This window comes from Podarcis raffonei, chromosome 3 (genome assembly GCF_027172205.1).
Source record: "Podarcis raffonei isolate rPodRaf1 chromosome 3, rPodRaf1.pri, whole genome shotgun sequence".
Classification (NCBI taxonomy): Eukaryota; Metazoa; Chordata; class Lepidosauria; order Squamata; family Lacertidae; genus Podarcis; species Podarcis raffonei.
Genome location: NC_070604.1, coordinates 41,788,038 through 41,812,560, shown reverse-complemented (window position 1 = coordinate 41,812,560; position 24,523 = coordinate 41,788,038). Strand labels below are relative to the sequence as shown.

The 24,523-nt window shown below is 45.0% G+C and overlaps 1 protein-coding gene across 1 annotated transcript in view; it reads right to left on the bottom strand.

Annotated features, from left to right (window-relative positions):
• Positions 1-15,935: 15,935 nt before the first annotated feature.
• MEI4 (meiotic double-stranded break formation protein 4) overlaps positions 15,936-24,523 on the bottom strand; it is a 43,153-nt gene continuing 34,565 nt past the window's right edge. Inside the window, 1 exon segment of the mRNA XM_053384010.1 lies at positions 15,936-16,084. Within this exon segment, the coding sequence (XP_053239985.1) occupies positions 15,936-16,084 (149 nt within the window).

Sequence of the window (24,523 nt, the reverse complement as noted above, 5' to 3'; positions counted from 1 at the left end):
GTGGTAATACACTATGTGACAGTATTCTCAACCTTTTTTGTGTGGAACATAATGCACACATAGCCAGGCTTGCAATGGATTTATGGAGACAGAGAGGTCAAAAGAGATAATCGCTTTAAGGGTGGGTGGGGGGAATCTACATAATTTAGTGCTTCTGCTGAAATGATTTGTAGAACTAATTGACACACTTTCTCAGGAATAATTGAACATGAATTTATCTGCTGCCTTTAGCTTTAGCTAGTAGCGTTTTGCCGTCACATTATTCAATTTGACCTCATTACTTCATAATCATTGTCACATTAAACAGCTGCCACAATCAGTACAATAGTTAATGTCAAAAGAGAACCTCTAGCCCCATGATCATGTCTGAAGTTGGAGGTTTAGAGACCAGCCAATTTTTACTCACCTTCTCTCAGTGAAAATGGTGCTGGCATCTTGAGATCTCTGGAGCTGTAGACTGGTACTGGTGAGTAAGTGATACTGAAATATACTCAGAGTCGCAAAGTGATTTCATGCTCTTTATTCAGCTCATAGTGGTGAGGAGGAATGAATGAATGTCCCCTCAAAGTATCTGCTTTATATACATTATTTACACAATGGGCTGCACATGATTGGCTAATTCCGGAATTCTACTGTAAGCCAATCAGCTTGTGGATTCACTTCAATCTGGAGCATGATTGGGTGGTTCCTTCCAACCAATCATACTGCTGCATTGTTCTAGGACCAATCAGACTGCTGCATTCTGAATCCTATTGTTCTAGGACTAATCAGACTGCTGCCTTTTGGATCCTATTGTTCTAGGACCAATCAGACTGCTGCAGTTTGGAGCCTATTCAACTCAGTACATAACACCCCTCCCCTCTAAGTTCCCGTCCTGCCCGGGAGGTCGCATTCATAGTCCTCGAGGTACGCTGGCGGCCTACATGTGCGTTGCGGCCTGGGGTGTTCCCTGGTCCGGGGTTCAGGTTCTGGCTCGTGTTCCAAGGATGCTGGCTGTGATGGGGCTGTCTGGTCTGGCGCAACCGGCTCGCTCAGTCGTGGTTCTGGTTCCGGTGTCCTTTCGGCCTCGCAGGTCCTCTCTGTATTTACTGATTCTGCCTCTCCTGCTGGCCCCTCGTGCTCTATGGGCCTCACTGCCCCTCTGTTCCCTTGGGACTCCTCTGACCTTTCCTCCTCCTGGTTTTCTCCCGGGAATCGTCGCCGTATCTGGTCGCAGTGGCGGCGCCAGCATTGCCCCCCATCTGTTAGCACCTCGTACGACACGGGGCCAGTGACCCTGGTGACTGTGGCGGGTACCCATGCTGGGCCTGCCCCAAAATTCTTTGCGTACACTGGGTCCTGGGCCTCGAAGGTCCAGGGGTTCCTGCCTTCCCCCACCACTACCTCATCCTGAGCTCTATCGGGGTGAAGGCGGTCCAATCTGATTGCAAGGCGCCGACCCATTAGTAGTTCAGCGGGGCTCCGGCCAGTTGTTGAGCTGGGGGTGCTGTGCTGTGCTAGAAGGAATGTGGCAAGGCGGTACTCCCAATCCCCTTGCGTCATGCGGCGAAGGGTGTCCTTGGTGGTCCGCACCATGCGTTCTGCTTGGCCATTGGTGGCAGGATGGAATGGCGCCGAACAGATGTGGCGGATGGCGTTTTTGCGCTGTGAAGGTTTGGAATTCTCCTGACGTAAATGCAGTCCCGTTGTCTGAGACGAGAGTGTCAGGGAGCCCGTGGGTTGCAAACAGCCTGCGTAGTACCCGGATGGCTGCGGACGTAGAAGTGGACGGTACCAGTGCGACTTCCAGCCATTTGGTGTAGGAGTCCACCACTATGAAGAATGTTTTCCCCTGAAAGGGGCCAGCGAAGTCCACATGCAGGCGTGACCATGGTGCTCGGGCGGACTCCCAGGACTGGACTGGGGCCCTTGGGGGATCTGGGCAGGATTCTTGGCAGGCCTGGCAGTGTTTGACCCAGGCCTCTATCTCTCCGTCGATCCCCGGCCACCACACATAACTCCTGGCAAGGGCCTTCATTCTTACTACCCCTGGGTGTGTCTCGTGTAGGGCTGTGAGGACCCTTTTGCGGAGGGGCTGGGGAACAACGACCCTGCTTCCCCATAACAGGCACCCCTTGTGGGCCGACAGTTCATGTTTGCGGGTTGTGTAGCCGGTGAATTCTGGCCCGGGGCTGCTGCTGGGCCATCCCCTCCACACCCAGTCCAGGACCCGGGAGATGACCCTATCTTTCTTGGAATGGTGTGCAACTTCTTGTGCCTGAATGGGGCGGTCGGGAAGCAGCTCCAGGCTCATAACCTCTTGTGCAGGTGCTGGGTCGGGGCCTGTTTCCGGTAGTGGTAGCCTGCTGAGGGCATCCGCATGGCCCATCGCCTTCCCCGGACGGTGAATCAGTGCATACTGGTAGCTGGCAAGGAAAATTGACCACCTGAGGACGCGAGGAGACAGCACTTGGGGGGTCTGCTTTTCAGGGGCAAATAAGCCAAGCAACGGCTTGTGGTCAGTCACCACGGTGAAGGGCCGCCCGTACAAGAAATCATGGAATTTTTTTACTCCCTTCACGATTGCCAGACCCTCCTTGTCGATTTGCGAGTAGTTCCGCTCGGTTGCGTTGAGTGTCTGGGAAAAGTATGCCACCGGTACCTCTCTTCCATCCGGGAGTTGGTGTCCCAGGACAGCGCCAATTCCATAGGGCGAGGCATCGCATGCTAGCACCACCGGCAGCCTCTCGTCGAAGTGTGCCAAGACCGAGTTTGAGACAAGCAAGTCCTTGACTGCCTGGAATGCGGCCTCCTGGCGCTGGCCCCACACCCAAGGGGCCCGCTTGTCCAGGAGTCTGTGTAGGGGCTCTGCTACCGCCGCCTTGTGGGGAAGGAAGGAATGGTAAAAGTTCAATAGTCCCAAGAAGGCCTGAAGTTCAGTCTTGTTCTTGGGCGCTGGGGCATCACAAATGGCCCGTACCTTGTCCCCAGTCGGGTGGACCCCTTCTGCGTCCACCATAAATCCCAGAAAGTCCACCTGAGGCACTCCTAGTAGACATTTTTCCCGCTTCACCTTGAGACCCGCCGTCTGGAAACGGTGCAGAACGGTGCGGAGGCGGTCCTCAAACTCCTCTGGTGTGGGCCCGGCAATCAACACATCATCGAAGAAGGGGGTGACGCCAGGAATCCCTTTAAGTAGAGAGTCCATTAGATTCTGGAATATGCCTGGTGCCACGCTGACACCGAATTGCAGCCGCTTTACCCTGAATGCTCCTCTGTGCGTCACAATCGTCTGTGCCTCTGCTGTGGCCTCATCTACTGGCAGCTGTTGATATGCTTGGGCCAAGTCCAGCTTGCCAAAAATTTTCGACCCAGCCAGGGTGGCAAGAACATGGCTGATCACTGGCACTGGGTATGCATGGGCCGTGAGGGCCTTGTTTATGGTACATTTGTAGTCTGCGCAGATGCGGACTGAACCATTAGGCTTGACGGGCGTGACGATTGGGGTTTCCCAGGGGGCATTAGGCACCGGCTCCAGCACTCCTTGCTCCACGAGCCGGTCCAATTCCTCGTCTATACGGGGTTTCAGGGCGAACGGGACCCGGCGGGCCTTGAGCCTGACCGGTCGTACTGCGGGGTCAAGCTGTAGAGCAATGGGGGGGCCCGTATACTGTCCCAATTTCCCATCGAAAACCCCCGGAAATTCCTTGCATATGGCGTCCACGTCCACTTGTAAGCTAGTGTGGTTCACCCCGGTGACGGCTAGCCCCAGTGGTCCAAACCATGCCAATCCCAGTAAGCTAATGTAGGGGCCCTTGACCACAAGCAAGTCCAGTTGCCGCGTCCGCCCTCGGTATTGCACCCTGAAGGTCCCCACCCCCATTGTGGGGACCTTACGTTTTTGGAAGTCCCGGAGGGTGAATGGGGCCGGCCTGAGTTTGGGACCCCCAGTAGGACACAGTTTCCTTAAGGTCCTTGCCGAGATTATGGATAGAGTTGAACCCGTGTCAAGCTCCATGCGGCATGGGGCCCCCTCTATCTGTACGTCAACATAAATTTTCTCTACGTTGGGGTGGGGCAACTGGTATACCTGGAAGTCCGTGAGCTCTGTCGAGTTGCCTTGGTGCGTTGGGCCCCGGGACCTGGGGCTCTTGGATTGGTCATCTGATGCCTGGCGTCGGGTGGGCCGAGCCCGACACACCCGGGCGATGTGTCCCAATTTTCTGCACTGCCTGCACTCTGCGTTGCGGAAACGGCAGGTCCTCCTCTCGTGACTTTCTCCACAGCTTGCGCAGCTCCCTCCTTCTCGTCGAGGCAGCTGTGGTATGTGGGCTGCTTGAGTGCGCTGCTGTACTCGGTGCACCTCCTCCCTGTCGGATCCTGAGTCGTCGGTGAGGTCTTCGTGGTGGACCCTCGGTTGGGACAGCTGGCTCGGCCGTGCCTCTTGCGTCGACCTCTCGGCAGCTTCCGTTGCCAGGGCCTCCTCCAGAGCGACCTGGAACGTTAGGTCCTTCTTAGCGTAGAGGCGTCGTTGCAGCTTCTCATCCTTCAGGCCACCGACGAGGCGGTCACGAAGCATGTTCTCCAGCTCTGAGAAGTTGCAGAACCGGGCGGCTTGGCGGAGAGAGGTCACAAACCCAGTTATGGTTTCCCCAGGGGCTTGCCGCTTTGCGTAGAAGGCATTTCGACGAGCCACCACTGAGGGCTGTGGCGAAAAGTGCCCCTTCAGCTGTTCCATTATTGTTTTGTATGGAACAGTAGCGACGTCTTCAGGCGCAAGGAGGGCCCGGGCGATTTCAAACGTCTCCTCTCCGCAGACGCTGAAGAATATCGCCCTCTTCTTGGCGTCTTCTTCGTCGGTGACCCCTTTGGCTTCTAGGAGGAAGGTGAAACGGGAGGCGTACGCTTCCCAGTCTCCCGATGCTGGGTTGAACGGCGAGAAGCTGTTGTCGGTTGCCATTCTGAGTTCCTTGTGTCCCGGAGCTGAAGCCTGGATACACGGTGCGAGGCAGCGGTGCGGCAGGTGGCGGTGCTGCGGTGCTGTGTGTGGCAGTCAGCTCAGCGGGATCCCACCTTCGTCGCCAGTGAAATATACTCAGAGTCGCAAAGTGATTTCATGCTCTTTATTCAGCTCATAGTGGTGAGGAGGAATGAATGAATGTCCCCTCAAAGTATCTGCTTTATATACATTATTTACACAATGGGCTGCACATGATTGGCTAATTCCGGAATTCTACTGTAAGCCAATCAGCTTGTGGATTCACTTCAATCTGGAGCATGATTGGGTGGTTCCTTCCAACCAATCATACTGCTGCATTGTTCTAGGACCAATCAGACTGCTGCATTCTGAATCCTATTGTTCTAGGACTAATCAGACTGCTGCCTTTTGGATCCTATTGTTCTAGGACCAATCAGACTGCTGCAGTTTGGAGCCTATTCAACTCAGTACATAACAGATACACTTTTGCACAACCAGGTGCTTGTCATGTAAATTTTCTCGCTTGTCCATCAAAGTGTTGGGAATGGTAACAGACTTCTAACCACATAGCAAATGAACTCAGAGCATGAGATTGCAAATATTCACATATATTTATTCATTCAGATTTTAAGGCTGTCCCATCTCAAAAGCTTGAGACAGATCACAATGCTTGAAATATATACATATATATTCTATTTGTAACATTTCTAGTTCACCCTTTGGCTAGACAGCTTAGAGTAGCTATGTGGTTCCTCCCAATGTGGCCAAGGCAATTAGGCTGAAAGATGGTAACTGGCTTGAGGTCATCTACAGATGCAGAAACTTGGAGAGGGGTGGACCAAAAATGGTTGGGGTTTTGTGAGCATTTCTTTGAGTACTAGCAAAAGCTCAAGACTTTTTATTCCATTGATTTGAATAGGTGAATCTAAAGATGCAGAAGCTCTGAAAAAGCTCTGGAGGGGGTCAGAAACCAATTCATTGATGAAGATCCTTGTGCCAAGTGTCTTCAGCAATAGGTTGATATTTGTGCCATTGCAGCCATTGTTTGATGGCTTTGCTGCCACATATCTTTAGCATTTGGCGATCAGCCAGCAGAATCAAGGCTGGAGATTGTTCAGCATGTGCTGTGTCCACCTTGATTCTGTTGGCAATAATTTAAATGGGGATATTTGCCCAGTCTCTAAGATCAATTTGTGACCTACTTGGTCAGCTGGGAATTTAAAGCCAGGTCCCACTGGCTCTAAGAGTATACTAGTGCAATGTGTCCCTTAATATTCTGACACAACTACAGATTTTGGACATTCAGTGAAGCCTGCCTCATTATAGTCTAGTTTGACTAATTCTACTGAGGTTCAACACAGCAAAACCTTAGAGTGCCTAGGAGAGATTGAATCCCAGTGGTTTAACTGACCATCATTATTCCAATCTTCTATGAATTTATTATCTGCTGGCTTGGTGAATAGCACTCACTTGTTTGTCAAACTTCTCCAAAATGGGAAATTGGATGTCAACTACCTACAAGCAGAAGAACAGACAGTTCAGCACCTTGCTTTCACCAGGGTGTTCTGATTGTTGCAACATGCAAAGGGGGCTCCCCCCAAGCATGCTTTCAATAGCCAGGATGTTCAAAGGCCCACTCACATCTGTGAGCTTTTTGTTTTACCTGCTAAAATTGCCTGAAATTGATCCAAACATAGACCGAGCCTCCCTCCCCACCTCAGGTGATGAATTCTGCAAAACTGGAGAAACAGGTGTATTCTTCTCTCCCCACTGCTCCAAGCAATTGCAATTTCCCTTGGAGTTTTAGCCCTCTCCCTTATTTCTACATAGTGCAATCATTTCTTTTCAGGACAAGCGATAAACATCGGAGTTGATGTAAGGATAAGATCACTGGCTCTTATCAAAGATTTAGAAGAGGGCTCTGCATAAATAACAGACACTCTACCTTTGATGATCCCATTCCTAGTCCTTGCTGTCTGTCCTGTGAGCCTAAGGCTGACTGCCACATGCAAATTTCATGTACTCCAGGGCTTACTGTGTGATACATGCAGTGAGCCATGCAGATGGAAATCTGGCTAACGGAATGCAATCAGAAGATGAAAAAATAAACAGAAGCACAGTGAAAACAGAAACTAGCTGAAAAATGTATTGCTAGTGTGGTTAATAGGACTGTGCTTAGCATTTAGATAGTTTAGAGGTTTCAAAGTACTTCACATGCATTATTTTCTCAGAACCCTGTAGCAACTCAGAATGATATGCCAGTATTATTACTCCCACACTGTAGATGTTGGAAGGAGGATGAAGCTCAGAGTAGCATTTCTAAAACCACATTGTGAATTCCTGGCAGAGGTGAACTTTGAATCAGGGACATTCTGATTTGTCACTCAGTCTTTTAGCCATGTTTATATACCACCTCTAAGAGTTTACACCATTTACCTAGTCATTAATAATATAAAGATTGAAATCCAAAGCATACAAATGAAAATTGGATGAAACTGCAGTGGGAGAAACTAAAAATGAAGAAGAAAACAGATATTCAGGAACGGTGAAGGCAGAAGTGGGAGCTGCCCATAAGATAGCACCATAAAATAGTAGCACCATCAAAGATAGCATCATCAAAGTAGCCCCAAGAGGCAATCCAAAATAATAGGAAAGACTAGAAAGATGCAGTGTCCAGGCAAACAGAACAAAATTGACCTGGCTCTGGAAGGATAACATTCAGCACCAATCATAGTTCTATGGCTCAGTCGAGACATTGTAACCTGACTTCAGACTGCAGATTGGCATGTGTGTCGTGTTTGAATGCTCTTCCACATTTAACTTCTTGCAGGGGAAAAAATAGCATCTCAATGCAGCACATCTTTTCCACTGACTTGCTTGTTTTCTATGTGCAGGAATATTTTTATCATTTGATAATTAACACTTATAGTGACTGTGTTAACCGGAACCAAGTAATGTATGCCACAAGCAAAGTTTTAACACAATTCTTATAGACTATATATAAACAAATGGGAGATATATTGCAATAAAAAGATTGTAGTGGGGCATGGGCAGGGGAGTCAGATAGACTCACAAAGAGCACCATAGAGGTACACATTTACCTCCCTGGTTAAAAGAAATAATCAAAAGAAGGTTGGGTAAAAAAACCCAAAACAGCATTAATCTTACAGGATGATGCACTGACATCTCAGAAAATGTGTAGCTTCTCCAATTCTTTCCAGCTTTATTGAAATATTGCGAAGGAGTCAACAAGAAGTGTCAAAAACGCTTACTCTTATGTACTTGATTGACATGTGCTTCTTTACGCTGCCTGCTGCAATTATCACCTTAAGTGACTCTTACACTATGGTGCAAATTCATTTAAGAAGATTTCCCTTCCTATTTTGAGCAAAGAATTAGAAGTGTCAAAACAAACTCTTCAGGATTAGACTTGAGTCATTTCACTTCTGGCTATTTAGTATCTCAATTTTGATGGAATTCTTTAGTTGGGGGAAATGAAAAATGAAAATGTTCTCCTGCTCTGGAATATCAATAACATTTGCAAGAAAAGTTTATTCTGTGTTGTAAAGTGTATATATTTGTAAAGGTATTTAAATACCCCGCCTCTGCATGGCACTTACATAATTCCCAATGTTTTTGTATACTGAACTCAATACATAGGCCAAGAATCTTCTTACAGCCCAAGCATATTCAGAAGCAACTCCCATTGTGCTGAATGGGGCTTAACCACTAGTTACTATTCATAGGATGGCAGTCATAATGGGTTGGTGTCAGTAGGGCAACACGGAACAAAAATATGCAAATTCACAGGAGAGTATAGCTTCAAAGAATGAACTTCAAAGGTAGTAGAATTGAGGGCAGGGTCTGGAACTGGCACTTGAAGGATTTGGAGAGGAGGACTGCCATAATGAGGAACGTGAGAGGAATGACTCCCTAGACGAGGGCAGCAACAGTAACATTACTGGAGTGGAGAAGCCAGGTTTCAATTATCCTTTGGCTGGAACAATTGGGCGAGGAGAATATTGCGAAGGGATTTTGCTTTTTGAGTGAAGGAGTGCCAGGTCCAGAGGAAGCCGGAAAAAGGAAACGGGGAGGGTGGCAAACAACAGCTGGGGTTGAGATTAGGAGAATTTAAGAAGACCCCTGCTGGACCAGAGCAAAGGCTTATCTAGGTCAGCATTCCGTTTCCTACAATGGCCAACCAGATGCCTATGGGAAGCCTGCAAGCAGGACACAAGCTCTTCTGCTCATGATATCCAACAATATAGCCATTATGCCTAGGAGCCATGGGTAGCCTCATCCTCCATGTCAGACTAACCTGATCTCGTTTTTTGACAGAATTACAAACCTGGTAGATGAAGGGAACGCAGTGGATGTAGCCTACCTTGATTTCAGCAAGGCATTTGACAAGGTGCCCCATGATATTCTTGTAAAGAAGCTGGTAAAATGCGGTCTTGACTATGCTACCACTCAGTGGATTTGTAACTGGCTGACTGACCGAACCCAAAGGGTGCTCATCAATGGTTCCTCTTCATCCTGGAGAAGAGTGACTAGTGGGGTGCCACAGGGTTCTGTCTTGGGCCCGGTCTTATTCAACATCTTTATCAACGACTTGGATGATGGACTCAAGGGCATCCTGATCAAATTTGCAGATGACACCAAACTGGGAGGGGTGGCTAACACCCCAGAGGACAGGATCACACTTCAAAACGACCTTGACAGATTAGAGAACTGGGCCAAAACAAACAAGATGAATTTTAACAGGGAGAAATGTAAAGTATTGCACTTGGGCAAAAAAAATGAGAGGCACAAATACAAGATGGGTGACACCTGGCTTGAGAGCACTACATGTGAAAAGGATCTAGGAGTCTTGGTTGACCACAAACTTGACATGAGCCAACAGTGTGACGCGGCAGCTAAAAAAGCCAATGCAATTCTGGGCTGCATCAATAGGAGTATAGCATCTAGATCAAGGGAAGTAATAGTGCCACTGTATTCTGCTCTGGTCAGACCTCACCTGGAGTACTGTGTCCAGTTCTGGGCACCACAGTTCAAGAAGGACATTGACAAACTGGAACGTGTCCAGAGGAGGGCAACCAAAATGGTCAAAGGCCTGGAAACGATGCCTTATGAGGAACGGCTAAGGGAGCTGGGCATGTTTAGCCTGGAGAAGAGGAGGTTAAGGGGTGATATGATAGCCATGTTCAAATATATAAAAGGATGTCACATAGAGGAGGGAGAAAGGTTGTTTTCTGCTGCTCCAGAGAAGCGGACACGGAGCAATGGATCCAAACTACAAGAAAGAAGATTCCACCTAAACATTAGGAAGAACTTCCTGACAGTAAGAGCTGTTCGACAGTGGAATTTGCTGCCAAGGAGTGTGGTGGAGTCTCCTTCTTTGGAGGTCTTTAAGCAGAGGCTTGACAACCATATGTCAGGAGTGCTCTGATGGTGTTTCCTGCTTGGCAGGGGGTTGGACTCGATGGCCCTTGGGGTCTCTTCCAACTCTATGATTCTATGATTCTATGATTCTCCACCCCCTCCCTTTAGACTTATCACCTTTTTTACAGCCTTATTCTTCGTGAGAGTGTGAGGGGAGGTGTTGTGATGTTGAGAGCAAGTACCAGAAAGCCAAGGAAGTGGCTAGGGCAGTCAGGTGTTTCGGACGGGGAGGAGAGGAACTCACCAAGGGTAGCAGCCTGGTCAAAAACTAGCACCCAACAGGCAGAGATGCTGTGGCTTGCTGAACATGTGCTAAAATGGGACTCCCTCCGATCTGACCTCAAATGAAGCTGGGAAACTTACTTGGAAGCAGGAATCCCACAAGCAAACACTCATATGCAGATGGAAGGTGGGAAATCATCTGGCTGGCTGGCCACATTGATATGGAAGCTTGAGCTAGGCCCCACTCCCAAGATGATAGCTTACATATAAGATGCTATAAAATCTTTTGCTCTTTGCTTAAATTCAGCAGAGCTGTGGAACTTGATTTAGCTTTTTTCAGAGGCCATTGATTGATTGATTGATTGATTTTAAAAAAGTGTATTCCATTTTTGGTACACTCTGTTCATCTCTCCCTGTCCTATTGGTTGTTACTGTTATATTAAAAAAATACAGCAAGTTTCTAGAGTGTTTTACTTAAGATGAGGGAGACCCTGGTTCAACTCTTTCATCCACCAAGCTTACCTTGAGCTGCCATTGAGCCTATCCTACCTATACACGAGCTCTTTGGAAGAAAGTTAGGGTAAAAATAGCACCCTGAATAATCTGTGACTACAACATACAAGATACAGATGAAGAACTGGCACTTAAGGCTGGGAAGATGAAGAGTTCCGATGCTTAGTCTGCAAATCTATGTACATTTACTTGAGACAAGAATCCAGTGGGACTTACTTCTGAAAGGTTGCAGTCCTGCACATAGACTGCTTAAATTCTGCTGTGGGATGGATGGCTTCCGAAACCACAAAGTGCTTCCTTTGTGTGAGGAACCTGCTCGACGGGCAAGTTTCTTAATACTGTGAGCATTAACAGTGGCATACATAATAGGTCTGTTGTAAAGCCTAAGTGGTTTTAATAACAAACCAAGGACTTTCATTCATTCTTTACAAACAACACTTTTAAAGTTTAAAAATGCTTAAATAAAGGATTTTACAGGGCAACCAGCTATTAGTGGCAAATGGAAGGTTTTTATAAGTCCCCCAAGCTAAAGATTAAACTCCAAATGAATAAGCTGTGTCAGGCAAACTATTCAAAAGCTTGTCTGCTAGAGTGTCTTTTAGAAAAAACAATAACTCCAAAACAGAAATTTTATATAAAAATATATATCTAGCAATTTTATATATTTTATATACAGACCTTAGGGCTGCAATCCTATGTTCATTTAGCTGGGAGCAAGCCTCTCTGAACTCAATGAGACTTATTTCAGAGTAGACTGCTATAGGATTGCACCATGATACAGGAAAATTCAAGACTGGCCGAACCAACAAGCATAGTTAGGGGTCTGCTTCAGATAGCAGATGAAGGGGAAAGGGGAGTAGCAACAAGCAGTTGGAAGGCAGAGTTGTGTGCACCACATAGCCTGCCCTGCGCCCCCTGAGCTAAGCAAGCCTGCTGCCCTCAGGCATGGCAGAGGTGGAGAACTTTGATCCAGTTTGCAAACTTACCTAATTTGCACTTTCTGAAACAGTATGCAAAATGAAACAAAGCCACCCTTCAAAAATTTGCACCTCTCCAAATTTTGCAATGGAGCCAAGTAACGTGTAGAAAAAATGCATCTAGGCAGGTGAAGTGTGCATATAGATGCATGCGTTAGTGAAAAGAGTATACAAAAATGCATTATATTAGGGGGAAATGGCTTTCAGAAATGTGTATATTTGTCAAACCTGCATACACAATGTGTCTATTAGGAGAAATTCACACTAAAGTTTCGATGAGTTTTCATGAGGATTCTTTTGTTTAAAAATTGTGAATTACTGCAGTAATGCGAGAGCTAAATTTAAGATTATAAAAGAGAGAGAGAGAATTGAAATTTACAGATTCATCCATCCCTAGGTAGAGACAAACGTTGTTCAAGTGAGATTAAACTGCAGGTCTGCTTGGATTCTGTGTCTGGAAAGGTTGAGGTTGAGGCTGGGAGAGGGACCATGTTGTGCTTCGCCTCAGGCAGTCCAGTATCTTTTTCAATAAAAACTATCAAGCTGGTTGATAAGCAGTGTGTGTCTGAAGAAGGCCACTTCTGAGCCAAGTCTTGTGCTAATTTTTTCCTTACTTTGAGCAGGAGCTGGCAATGCTCATGGAATCCCAGACAGCTACCACTAGCAGAGCAATGCCTGGTTGCCGCCTTTTCTCATCCATTTTACTTACCGGTAACTAGTAGAATGTTAGCAAACATATTACTGCCCCCATGTAGAAGCTGCCTGAAAGGTCTTTCTCATAGCAATTTCATTTATAGACAAGCTGATTACTGTCACTGCAAGAAACTGGAGCCAGCATGGATTCTTTCCACAGGATGGTGGCAGATACATGTGATCAAAGCCATCTTTACCTGGAGGTGTAAGGGGTGCGGGGCACCCGGGTGCCGAATTCAGGGGAGCGCCAAATGTATACCTACTATACACCGGTCCCTCTCAAACGGTGGCAGTGAAAAGCAATGGAGCAAAAGTTCCCACCCCATAGCGTCAAATATTCCCAATGAGTCGGGGAATAAAAGCAGTTTTTCCCACTGAGGCGTTATTACAGGTGAGTAATAAAAAGGTCAATAACTTTGGCTTCCCCCTCCCCCCCAAAGCTCAATAAAAGTTAATTTGGGGGTGCTGGGCGAATCTTTGCATCCCGATGGCGCATATGCTAAAGTTGGCTCTGCGTGTGATATGTCTTTACTTGCAACAGAAGCTATATGGAGTTGCAAAAGGTTGCCTTCACAGTTGTGTCCGCCAATAAATTTATTTCTGGGACAAGTAGGTGGCAAAGTCTCTCTTTTTGATCCTGCGCCACAACTTGAAATTATGAAGTTCTTGAACCGTAAGTCTTTGGGGAGTGTCGATGTTCTCTAAAGGTCATTATGTTATTTTTCTTTCAAAAAAGGCAATTTGATGACTACTGAGAATTAGTCAGAGAGGTGGTTTGCATCAAAAGGTGAGCCTGTGAGAGACTGCCTTTTTATGGAAAGCATAATTAATTATGCTCATTTCTTTTATCATTCTGAGAAAGACTATTCCAAGAACAGAATACTTGGGGGGGGGGAGGGAATAGCAAGTTTGTGTTCATTTTTTCCTTTGCTCACCAGCAGATGTTTCAGGGAAACATTTTTTTTATTGAGTAATTCAGTTGAAGAAATAATGGCTTTATATCCATATTTGTTCAGCTTTTCCTTATTACTGGGAATTATCATCTGATATGATTCAATATTAATTATGATACTAAAAGCAATCTACCTACCCATGGTTTAATCACATGTATGAGCACAAAAAAGCATTTTTATTCAACGTTGTTCATAATACATAACTAAAGTGATTTCAGCATGAAGCTAGATAATGAAACATTTTTTTAAAAGGTATGTCAGTCTAATGCTATTCTAGACTGCATCAACAGAAGTAAAGCGTCCTGTTCAAGATAAGTAATAGGCACGCCCTGCTCTGCCTTGGCCAGATCACACCTGGAGTACTGTGTCCAGTTCAGGGCACCACAGTTAAAAAAAGATGTTGACAAGCTGGAAAGTGTGCAGAGGAGGGCAACCAAGATGATCAAGGGTCTAGAAGCCTTATGAGGAACGGTTGAGGGATTTGGGCATGTTTAGTCTGGAAAAGAGGAAACTGAGAGGAGATACAACAACTAACTTAAAATGAAGGGTGGTGACATAGAGGATGGAGCAAGCTTGTTTTCTCCTGTTCCCACTAGGACCCAAACCAATGGATTAAAGTACAAGAAAGGAGTGTCTGTCTAAACGTCAGGAAGAACTTCCTGACAGTAAGAGCTGTTTGACAGTGGAACAGAGTCCTACAAGGGGTGCTGGACTCTCCTTCCTTGGAAGTTTTTAAGATGAGGTTGGATGGCATTTGCCATGTATGATCTAGTTCCTGCATTGCATGGAGTTGGACTGGATGATCCTCAAGTTCCCTTCCAACTCTCCAGTGTTATGATCCTTGGACAGCAGTCATTCACTTACATATCTATAAATCCCTTGAATTTAATGGGAAAGTGCAGTCCTCATTCAGGACAACACTCTTAATTTTCTAAAATTAAGTAATGTGGCAGTCCAATTGTCAAGCCATGTAGGACAGGAGCAGGGCTGTCTTAAGCATATGCGGCGCCGGAGTGCAAAGATCCGCCCGGCGCCCCCCCCAGGTGCGCAGAAGGGCGGAGCCAGCCGGCCGCCTCAGTGTCTCGCTGGCTCGGTCGCCCCTGAACTCATGGTGCAGAGCTGCCCACAGCAGAAGAGCCCACTACAGCGCTCTGAGCGACGGACGGGCTCTAACCTGGACTCAACTCTCGGGCCCCGGACTCTTGGCCTGGCACCCCTGAGAGCCCAGCACCCAGGTGCCCCACACTTCTAGCACCTATGGGTAAGACGGCCCTGGACAGGAGTAACTAAGATGATGCCCTCCAGATGTTGCTGGACAATCAATCGCTCCCATCATTCCTGACTGTTAGTCCCAAATATCTGTAGGGTACCACTAACTGATGGGACGTGGGTGGCGCTGTGGGTTAAACCACAGAGCCTAGGACCTGCCGATCAGAAGGTTGGCGGTTTGAATCCCCGCGACGGGGTGAGCTCCCATTGCTTGGTCCCTGCTCCTGCCAACCTAGCAGTTTGAAAGCACGTCAAAGTGCAAGTAGATAAATAGGTACTGCTCCGGCGGGAAGGTAAACGGCGTTTCCGTGCGCTGCTCTGGTTCGCCAGAAGTGGTTTAGTCATGCTGGCCACATAACCCAGAAGCTGTACGCCTGCTCCCTCGGACAGTAAAGCGAGATGAGAGCCACAACCCCAGAGTCGGTCACGACTGGACCTAATGGTCAGGGGTCCCTTTACCTTTTTTACCACTAACTGACACTTAATAGTTTCCAGCTTCCAACTAGTTAAACCTCTCCCCTGAAATATGTTGGGCACTCCTCTATGTGTGCATGATGTCCACGTAAGAATGCCCCCTCATTAAGGTGACTGTTCACAGGATTAAAACAGTAAACTTAAATGGTTTCTTGGATCAGACTATTGCTCAAAAGCATTACACAACTAAGCTCTTAGATTTTGTGCCCCATATTGCACGATTCATTTTAATGAACATTTAAATTTTTAATATCAGAGCTCATTTTGTTTATTCAGGATATTAAAGACAAAGTTCCTGCCACACAAAGAAGCACAATGCTGCGAGATGCCTGCCCAAGTAATTTTTTGCTACCAAAATGAGGAAACTGCATTGCCTTTCAGTGGTGAACCTTGCTCAGTCGCTGCCTGCCTCCCACTGAGCTCCATCATGAATTGCTACAAAGCAAAACAGCTTCTTTCACCAGTTTGTATTTGTGCTGCATTCAGAAGAGTGCCTGGTCACCATAAACAAATTCAGAACAAGGGGAAATCATCGGAGAGGTGAAAAATAGCTTGGTCAAGTTTCTGGAGAAACATATTCTTCTCTTATTTACCAGAGCTTGAAGTGACAGCATTCCCCCTTTCAGTCCTTGCTTTGAGATGCTGTTCCAAAGTTATACACTGAAATGAAGTATTTTTGCATTGTCTATTGTACTTGGCTTGAATCTACGAAGAAGAAGCCCCTGCAAAGTCAAGACAGCATCATCAGTGTAAACTGTTTTGAGGGTTTTTTTAAAAAGAAAAAGACACAATCAAGTAGCATGTAAATTGTATGACTGAATAAATTTATAAATCAAATATTGGTGTGCCCAGTAGCTTACAAGAAAGGGACGAGACTTGGTTCATACACGTTACTTGGTCTCTCATTATTCAGCACTGGGTGATTCATAGCTGAATGTGTGAAGAGTTTCAGGTGATAATAATAAGCTCTGCCTTTGATGTTTGATCTACGATGTCACTCACAGATGGATGTTACCACTCGATGCTAGTGAAAAATATGAATAGATGAAATAGCCCTAAGAAAACTCATGCTCAGTGTTTGCTCTGGGGTTATTTTTTTTGGTTGAAGGGCACAATATTTCTTTAAAACAACTAAATAAAGAATGTGCCAATTATTTTGTTTTTGTAAAAAAACACTGATTCGGAGTAGACAGGGCATAACAGACAGATGAAAGGGATTCTATAGAAAATGCAGCATATCTTGGGATGTTAATTTGCACTGAGATATTGCAAGAGATAGGGGGTGTTAATTTGCACTGAGATATTGCAAGCAGTTTGTTGGCAGCAGGTTCTTTAAAATGTTGTTTATAGATACATGCCCAAATGTTTAAATGTGGATTAAAGGGGGGGTGAGGTATATAGGCTTAGGATTTGGGAGGATCCCACATCAATAGTTCGGTCACCAATAATAGTGGATTAGTAGCAGATTTATTCTCCTTTATTCTGTGACGCTTCCCCAATGCTACTATGTTATCGCTGTCTGGAGGGGCTGTTTGTGAAAGGAAAGTGGGACGAAAATAAACCAAAAAAGTTGGTACAAAAAGTGGCAGGATATCGTCAGGAGGTAACACAATAGGAACTAGAAAGGAATCAGTGTGACTTCTCCTAAACATTTACAGGTGCAAACAGTCTTGAAAGTGAGGTTGCACGTGACTGTGTTGATAGCATTATGAGCACAAACCACCACGAAACTGTATTAAAAAGAGTAGCCCATAGACATGCACTCATTCATGCAGGCTGCACACCTGACTCTGGAGCTCTAGACAAGGGTGGTTTTCAGCCGATTGCTCTGCTTAGGTCCTGCTCATTTTACTGGCACTTCCACAGGTCTTTGCTCCCCTCTCACGTTTAAAGTACCACTTAATAATAGCAAAGAAATTGCTCAAGTACTCAGATATTTCCTTCCTCATAGATACTGTGAGCAGACATGACACCATTTTATTCAATGTAAGGTACAGACTCTGCAGCTGTTTGGCCGTAATAATAAACATTCATTCAGACCCTGCAGCAAAAATGTGAGTGGATATTGAGGCATGACATGCTGCCACTCACACTTGCCAAAGAAAGCATCAAGAAGCTACAAGTTTGAGTAGGAAAAGCGTTTGCTTAACTCTTTCCACTCTGTTTTCTTGTTTGAAATATCCTCCCTCCACCAAGGAAAAATATATGGGTAGCAGCATAACAACCATGGTAGGTTGGATGAACCAAGTTCCATGCCACCATTTCCTTTTATTTCCAGGCCCTTTTGAACCACATGCCTAAGCTGCAAATGCAATGCTTGAATTTACCCTAAAGGCTGTCTTTGAGATGCTTTCTTTAAAATTTAGGGTGTCAGTGGGGGTCAAAGGTGACAACTTATTGTCAAATGAGACAATTGCTAGAATTTATACATTTCTGTTAACAGTACAGTGGTGCTTCGGGTTACATACGCTTCAGGTTACAGACTCCACTAACCCAGAAATAGTACCTCGGGTTAAGAACTTTGCTTCAGGATGAGAACAGAAATTGTGCAGCGGCGGCGCAGCAGCAGCAGGAGGCCCCATTAGCTAAAGTGGTGCTTCAGGTTAAGAACAGTTTCAGGTTAAGAACGGACCTCTGGAATTAAGTACGTAACCAGAGGTACCACTGTATGCTTGTGTATTTCAATTACACACTCGTGTGTTAGAATATTTATCAAAAGATAACAAGAAAATACATAGCATATATGTTTGAATAGAAATACCGTATTTTTCGCTCTATAAGACGCACCAGACCACAAGACGCACCTAGTTTTTGGAGGAGGAAAACAAGAAAAAAATATTCTGAATCTCAGAAGCTAGAACAGCAAGAGGGATCGCTGCGCAGTGAAAGCAGCCATCCCTCTTGCTGTTCTGGCTTCTGGGATAGCTGCGCAGCCTGCATTCGCTCCATAAGACGCACACACATTTCCCCTTACTTTTTAGGAGGGAAAAAGTGAGTCTTATAGAGCAAAAAATACGGTACGTTTCAAAATGCTTACTTTTCTTATAGGAAGCTCCTGATTTTGGTTTATCCTATACGAGTTTGTGCATACTCATTTGTATTATGACCCATAAATGAATGTTTCAATCCTCCTTGATACCTTCTCCTTGTTAAATAATAACCAAGTGCAATTACTAGCATTTCTTAAACACCTAAAAACAAGATTTTGGTCATGTAATTAATGTTAAAACCCTGCCTCCAGGCCAGCAATCGAAACATCATTAAAAACTTCTTCACGATGACTTTCTTCTTATGATGACTACAATTTACAAATTAGAAATTGATTCGGTATCAGTCAAGTACACATTACAGTATCTATACCCTTTTAAACATATTCATATTCTTGTAATTGTACCTTATAATCTTTTTTAATCCTGCTACATATTCTTGTAGGAGGACACTGTAACAGTAATATGAACTTGGGAGAACAATCTATGGAAACCCATGGAAATTCAGTAGGACCAGATAGATTATAAAACAAAAGTTATGGAGGAGGCTTGCTGCCTGCCCAACCATAGACAAACGAGAAGCTAAATAAAAATTGCCCAGAGCATTATCACAGGCTGCTCAGCCAAGGCATAGAAAAATGTTCTAAAGTAGCATGAAATGCAATCTCTACAAATAGAAGCAGCAAACCCCATCAGGACTCAATGGAAAAAGAAAACCTGCATGAATCTAAGGCCAAATATAGTATGTCAAGAGAGAGAGACTATTCAATGAGTGTAAGACTGAGTTGTGATGGAGGCATAAGCTCATAGCTCATGTACTTAAATACAATGCTAAATAAACTCAAAATTTAACTGGAAACTAACATTTTATTCATTTCCTTTGATTGTGTCCTGAATCTTTCATCATAGAGGTATTTATAAAAAAATGAATAATTTGGGGTTTTTGGGGTTTTTTTGCAAAGTCCTGCCTTGTGGTAGCCTCTCATTCTAGCAGTATACCATATCAACTCTCTTTTAATTTCCCCAAACACTCCAGCATTAACAAAGTCAATCTTAGATTCTTGGTCTACATAATATAAACATCCAGTTTAACTAGTATGAAGAGGAGCCTTTTAATTCATTTGTCATTTATACACTTTGTGTTTGAGACCTTACTAAGTATCACCAATTAGGTTGCTTTCCCATTAAGATTTACTTCATGGAAAATGGTCTTTCTTCATTCTAACAGATACTTTTGGGGTAAAAGCAAAATTTAGTTCCTCAATTTGTTGCCAAGAAACAAGAAAATGCATCATAAAGTGTCTACTTTCCAGTTCTTGGAGGAGCTTAATAGAACATATGGAGAAGGATCTCTCAGCATATCAGCTCCAGACTTGAAACCATGAACTGACAGCTCTCAGATATGATAGAAAATACAGAATATTTTCCGATTTAGTCCTTAGCTAAAGAGATGGCTGAGGACGTGGGTGGCGCTGTGGGTTAAACCACAGAGCCTAGGACTTGCTGATCAGAAGGTCGGCGGTTCGAATCCCCGCGACGGGGTGAGCTCCCGTTGCTCGGTCCCTGTTCCTGCCAACCTAGCAGTTCGAAAGCACGTCAAAGTGCAAGTAGATAAATAGATACCGCTCTGGCAGGAAGGTAAACAGCGTTTCCGTGCGCTGCTCTGGTTCGCCAGAAGCGTCTTAGTCATGCTGGCCACATGACCCGGAAGCTGTATGCTGGCTCCCCCAGCCAACAAAGCGAGATGAGTGCCGCAACCCCAGAGTCGGTCACGACTGGACCTAATGGTCAGGGGTCCCTTTACCTTTACCTAAAGAGATGACTACTGCAGCAAGATAAGCATTATGGCAGAAAAAGATATACAGAGTCTTGCAGCACCTAAAGGATTAGTCCATTCATTGTGGTATGAGTTATCTTAGGAAAAGTATCATCCTCAGGCAGTCCTGCATGTTTGTATGATTTCCAAGGGTACTAAGGATTTAGTCGCAGTCATAGGCAAACTCATCCCTCCAGATGTTTTGGGACTACAACTCCCATCATCCCTAGCTAACAGGACCAGTGGTCAGGGATGATGGGAGTTGTAGTCCCAAAAACATCTGGAGGGATGAGTTTGCCTATGCCTGGTTTAGTCGATATTCTTCCAAAGTATTTCCCATGACCCCATTTGCTCTCTCAGCTGTCAGTCACAGTTTATTAAGGTTTTAGAGTGATGTGGTTCAAACGCTCCCTTCCCCAGTAATGGTTTTTGCCTCTCTTTCATTTCCCAGAACCAGTCTTTTGTGGAACAGCTGCTCTGGGTGCAAAACAACAAGTGTGTAAGTGAAAATTGGCAATCTGAAATAGATGGGGCTGGTATGGCATTGACAAAAGACTTCCAATCTGAATTCCTACCTCCCCCCCCCCACATGCCTGCTATGGCATGCAGTAGGAGTTATCCAGCATCGAGGACCCAAAGTGTTGCAAAGCTAAAACAGGGAGCAGAAATTTCATTTTGCTGTGAGAGAACATCGTCTCCTGAAACAACCAGAGAGTATTAACTTTCTGAGATGATAAACAGTTTGAAGGAGGCTGCACTGTCAAACGTGACCAAGTGCAAATATCTATCATATTTTGGAGCAAAAGGGGCATTTCAGGTCTGAAAGGAGCATATTTCTTTAATCTGGGGGAGTGGGGTTGTATCACCCGGGGGAAAATTGCTTTTAGTGTATTCCTCTACCCCCACCCCCTGCCTTTGTGTTAAACCACCAAGTAGGAAGACTGGCAAATAAATTGAGTGATTCTTGCTTGTTCTGTTTACTCATTGATTATGAACACTTCATTTCTACATTTGAAGCTGCTTGATCTGATCCCTCGAAAAAGAACAGGTTTAGACAGATTCTCTATATGATACAGAGAAAATATTAAATAAGGGAAAGTATCTGGTAAATCTCCCACACAGCTTCTCAGTCACACTTCAAAAACTGTTTGTCATGGCACATATTGCAAAATAACATTGGCTGAGGCAGCCAAACTAATTGTCAACAAAAATGATAGTGTAAATGAATAAAGAATGGAACCATGCCAGAACAGTTACAGTGGCCATCTTTCAAGCATTTCCCATTTTTCACTTAGCAGCTGCTGCACACGGTATGGCTGCCACAGGGAGGCGGCTTTCCATTGCTCCGTGCAGCATGGCAAATTCTTCCCATGTAAACTGAAAATGCTATACAGTGGTACCTCGGGTTAAGAACTTAATTCGTTCTGGAGGGCCGTTCTTAACCTGAAACTGTTCTTAACCTGAAGCACCACTTTAGCTAATGGGGCCTCCCGCTGCCGCCATGCCGCCAAAGCACGATTTCTGTTCTCATCCTGAAGCAAAGTTCTTAACCTGAGGTACTATTTCTGGGTTAGCAGAGTCTGTAACCTGAAGCGTATGTAACCTGAAGCGTATGTAACCCGAGATACCACTGTACTGGCTCATTGCTTGGTGTCAGCTTGAAATGAGGATATTTAAAGCAGTCTCTTTTTGCAGGCCATACTGCAGGGGTTAACCAACGTGGTGCTCTCCAGGTATGGATTTATTCCCCTGCCCAAATAATGCATTCAGATGTGTCCTCTCAGATTTATCCCTCTGGGCGACATTGGTAATCTGTTTGATAATGGCGAACTATGTGGCAAGGGATGCAGTCAGGCAGGAGACATAAGAACAGGGGAAAGACCTGCGGGTATAGGGCGGCATACAAACAAACAAACAAACAAACAAACAAACAAACAAACAAACGTACTTAACAGTTGCACCCAACCAAACATTTCTTTTACGGTGACAGCATTACTGTATTGTGCTACGGCATGCCCCTGATATGATCACACACCTGTTGCAGGGCACTCAAGTTTCATGACTATACTGATAATAGTTTATTGTCAACTGTAAAGGCTGGCATGAAGAAAAAGACTATTTACTATTTTTGCCGCAGTAGCAGTTGCAGCCTGGCCTAGTGCAGCTGCGGGCAGCGAAATTCCTTCCTGGGTGACCAACCGACAACGTCATCAGCCTCAGCCAGTCAGCAGGACTATCAGGGATTTCCCACAATTTTAATTTTAATGGACCAATCACGGCCTAAGAAGGCGGGACTTGAGAGTGGACCTAGATGGAGTCTCCAACTTACATAAGCCAACTGCACTTGGAGTCAGCTCCATTGGCTATGGACGTCCCACCCACCCTGTATAGTTTGACCTTACCTGAAGGCAAGCAGGCAACTAATGTGCATGTCCTTGCTATGGAATTAATCAGTCACCATATTAGGGGCCAGGGAAGAATTTGCTGGTCTGAGGTTTTTGCCTATGTTATAGGAACCATCAGAACTTGCTGGTAGAACAAGGCATTGGGTTGCATTTTTATTCTAAACAAAAGAGGGTGGGAAGAAGCACTACCTTCCCTCTTCATAAACTAAGTATCAGGGTACCCTAGTAAAGGGGTCCAAGGGGAAGGTTCTGACCAAATGCCCATATGGGGGCTAACATTCTTGCAGTTCCCTCCCTGCGAGAAGTGAGGTTACAGGGAACCAGGCAGAGGGCCTTCTCGGTAGTGGCGCCCACCCTGTGGAACGTCCTCCCATCAGATGTCAAGGAAATAAACAACTATCTGACTTTTAGAAGACGTCTGAAGGCAGCCCTGTTTAGGGAAGTTTTTAATGTTTGATGTTTTATCGTGTTTTTAATATTCTGTTGGGAGCCGCCCAGAGTGGCGGGGGAAACCTAGCCAGATGGGCAGGGTATAAATAATAAATTGTTGTTGTTGTTGTTGTTGTTGTTGTTGTTGTTGTTGTTGTTGTTGTTGTTGTTGTTGTTGTTTTACTCCCCAAAGTGGGTCCTTGAGGAATCACCCTATTTGATGTGTGCCATGAGGAATCCTTAACCCAGGATCAATCCTGATGAAATAATCAGTCAGTAATTGAGCTGGTCAATTCAGGATACATATCCAGTACCTCTGCCAATGCCTACTGACATCTGTAATCAATAAAGTTGTGGCCATTTGAATCCCAAGATGTTGCCATGTTGTTTTTGGTGCTTCCTGCTTCCTGCTTCATGGGCCCGCAAATGAATATGAAATGTTGGGATAATTCTCACCACAAAAATAGAATCATAGAGTTGGAAGTGACCCCAAGGGACTTCTAGTCCAACCCCCTGCCATGCAGGAATCCCAACTAGCTCATACATGACAGATGGCCATCCAACTTCTGCTTAAAAACCTCCAGTGAAGGAGAGTCCACAACCATCTGACAGAGACTGTTCCACTGCCAAGCAACTCTTACATAGAAAAGATATCCAGACCAGCAAATGTGCTTTCCCTGTCCCACCCGCTGTGTATGCAGATGAATGCACAAAAGCAATAACTTATTTTCGGTCTCTGTTGCAAACACTGTGCAATATGAGCAGGAGATAATAGTCATCCATTTCATTAATTCAGATTATTAAGATCTCTTTAAACGACAACCTGGTGAAATCTCATTTACAAAGCCATAGCTAAGTAGGAAAAAGAAGTCATGTTTATATTTTCATCATCACCAGACTAGAAATTTATGAACCAATCATTCTACATTTTATGGTAGCTGATATTTGAGGGCGATGGATGAAATATGTATTTCACACGTCAGTTCTGAAGACATATTGAATCACCTTAAAATAAATATAATGGACTGTCAGGTCTGACAGTTTATTATTTTTAAAGGGATTTGATGTATATCTTCAAAAACGATGTATGAAATACATATTTTATGTCAGAAAACTGAGCTATAAAACAGTTTGCTGCACAAATTGCACCTCAGAATGAACCACAGAGGAATTTATTTTTTAAAAAAATGATGATTATTTCAGACAGGGCCATACCATAGAATGGTCCACAGAATGAAGGAACAGAAGGAGAGGGGAAATAGTTTCTGCCAACTTTCCCACTTCTTCCTTCTGAGGAATGTTTTTGCTAGTGATCACCTTTATTTAAAACCATTCCTTCTCCCAATGTACTGAACTAAAATCACTGAGGGAAATTCTTTCAGAATG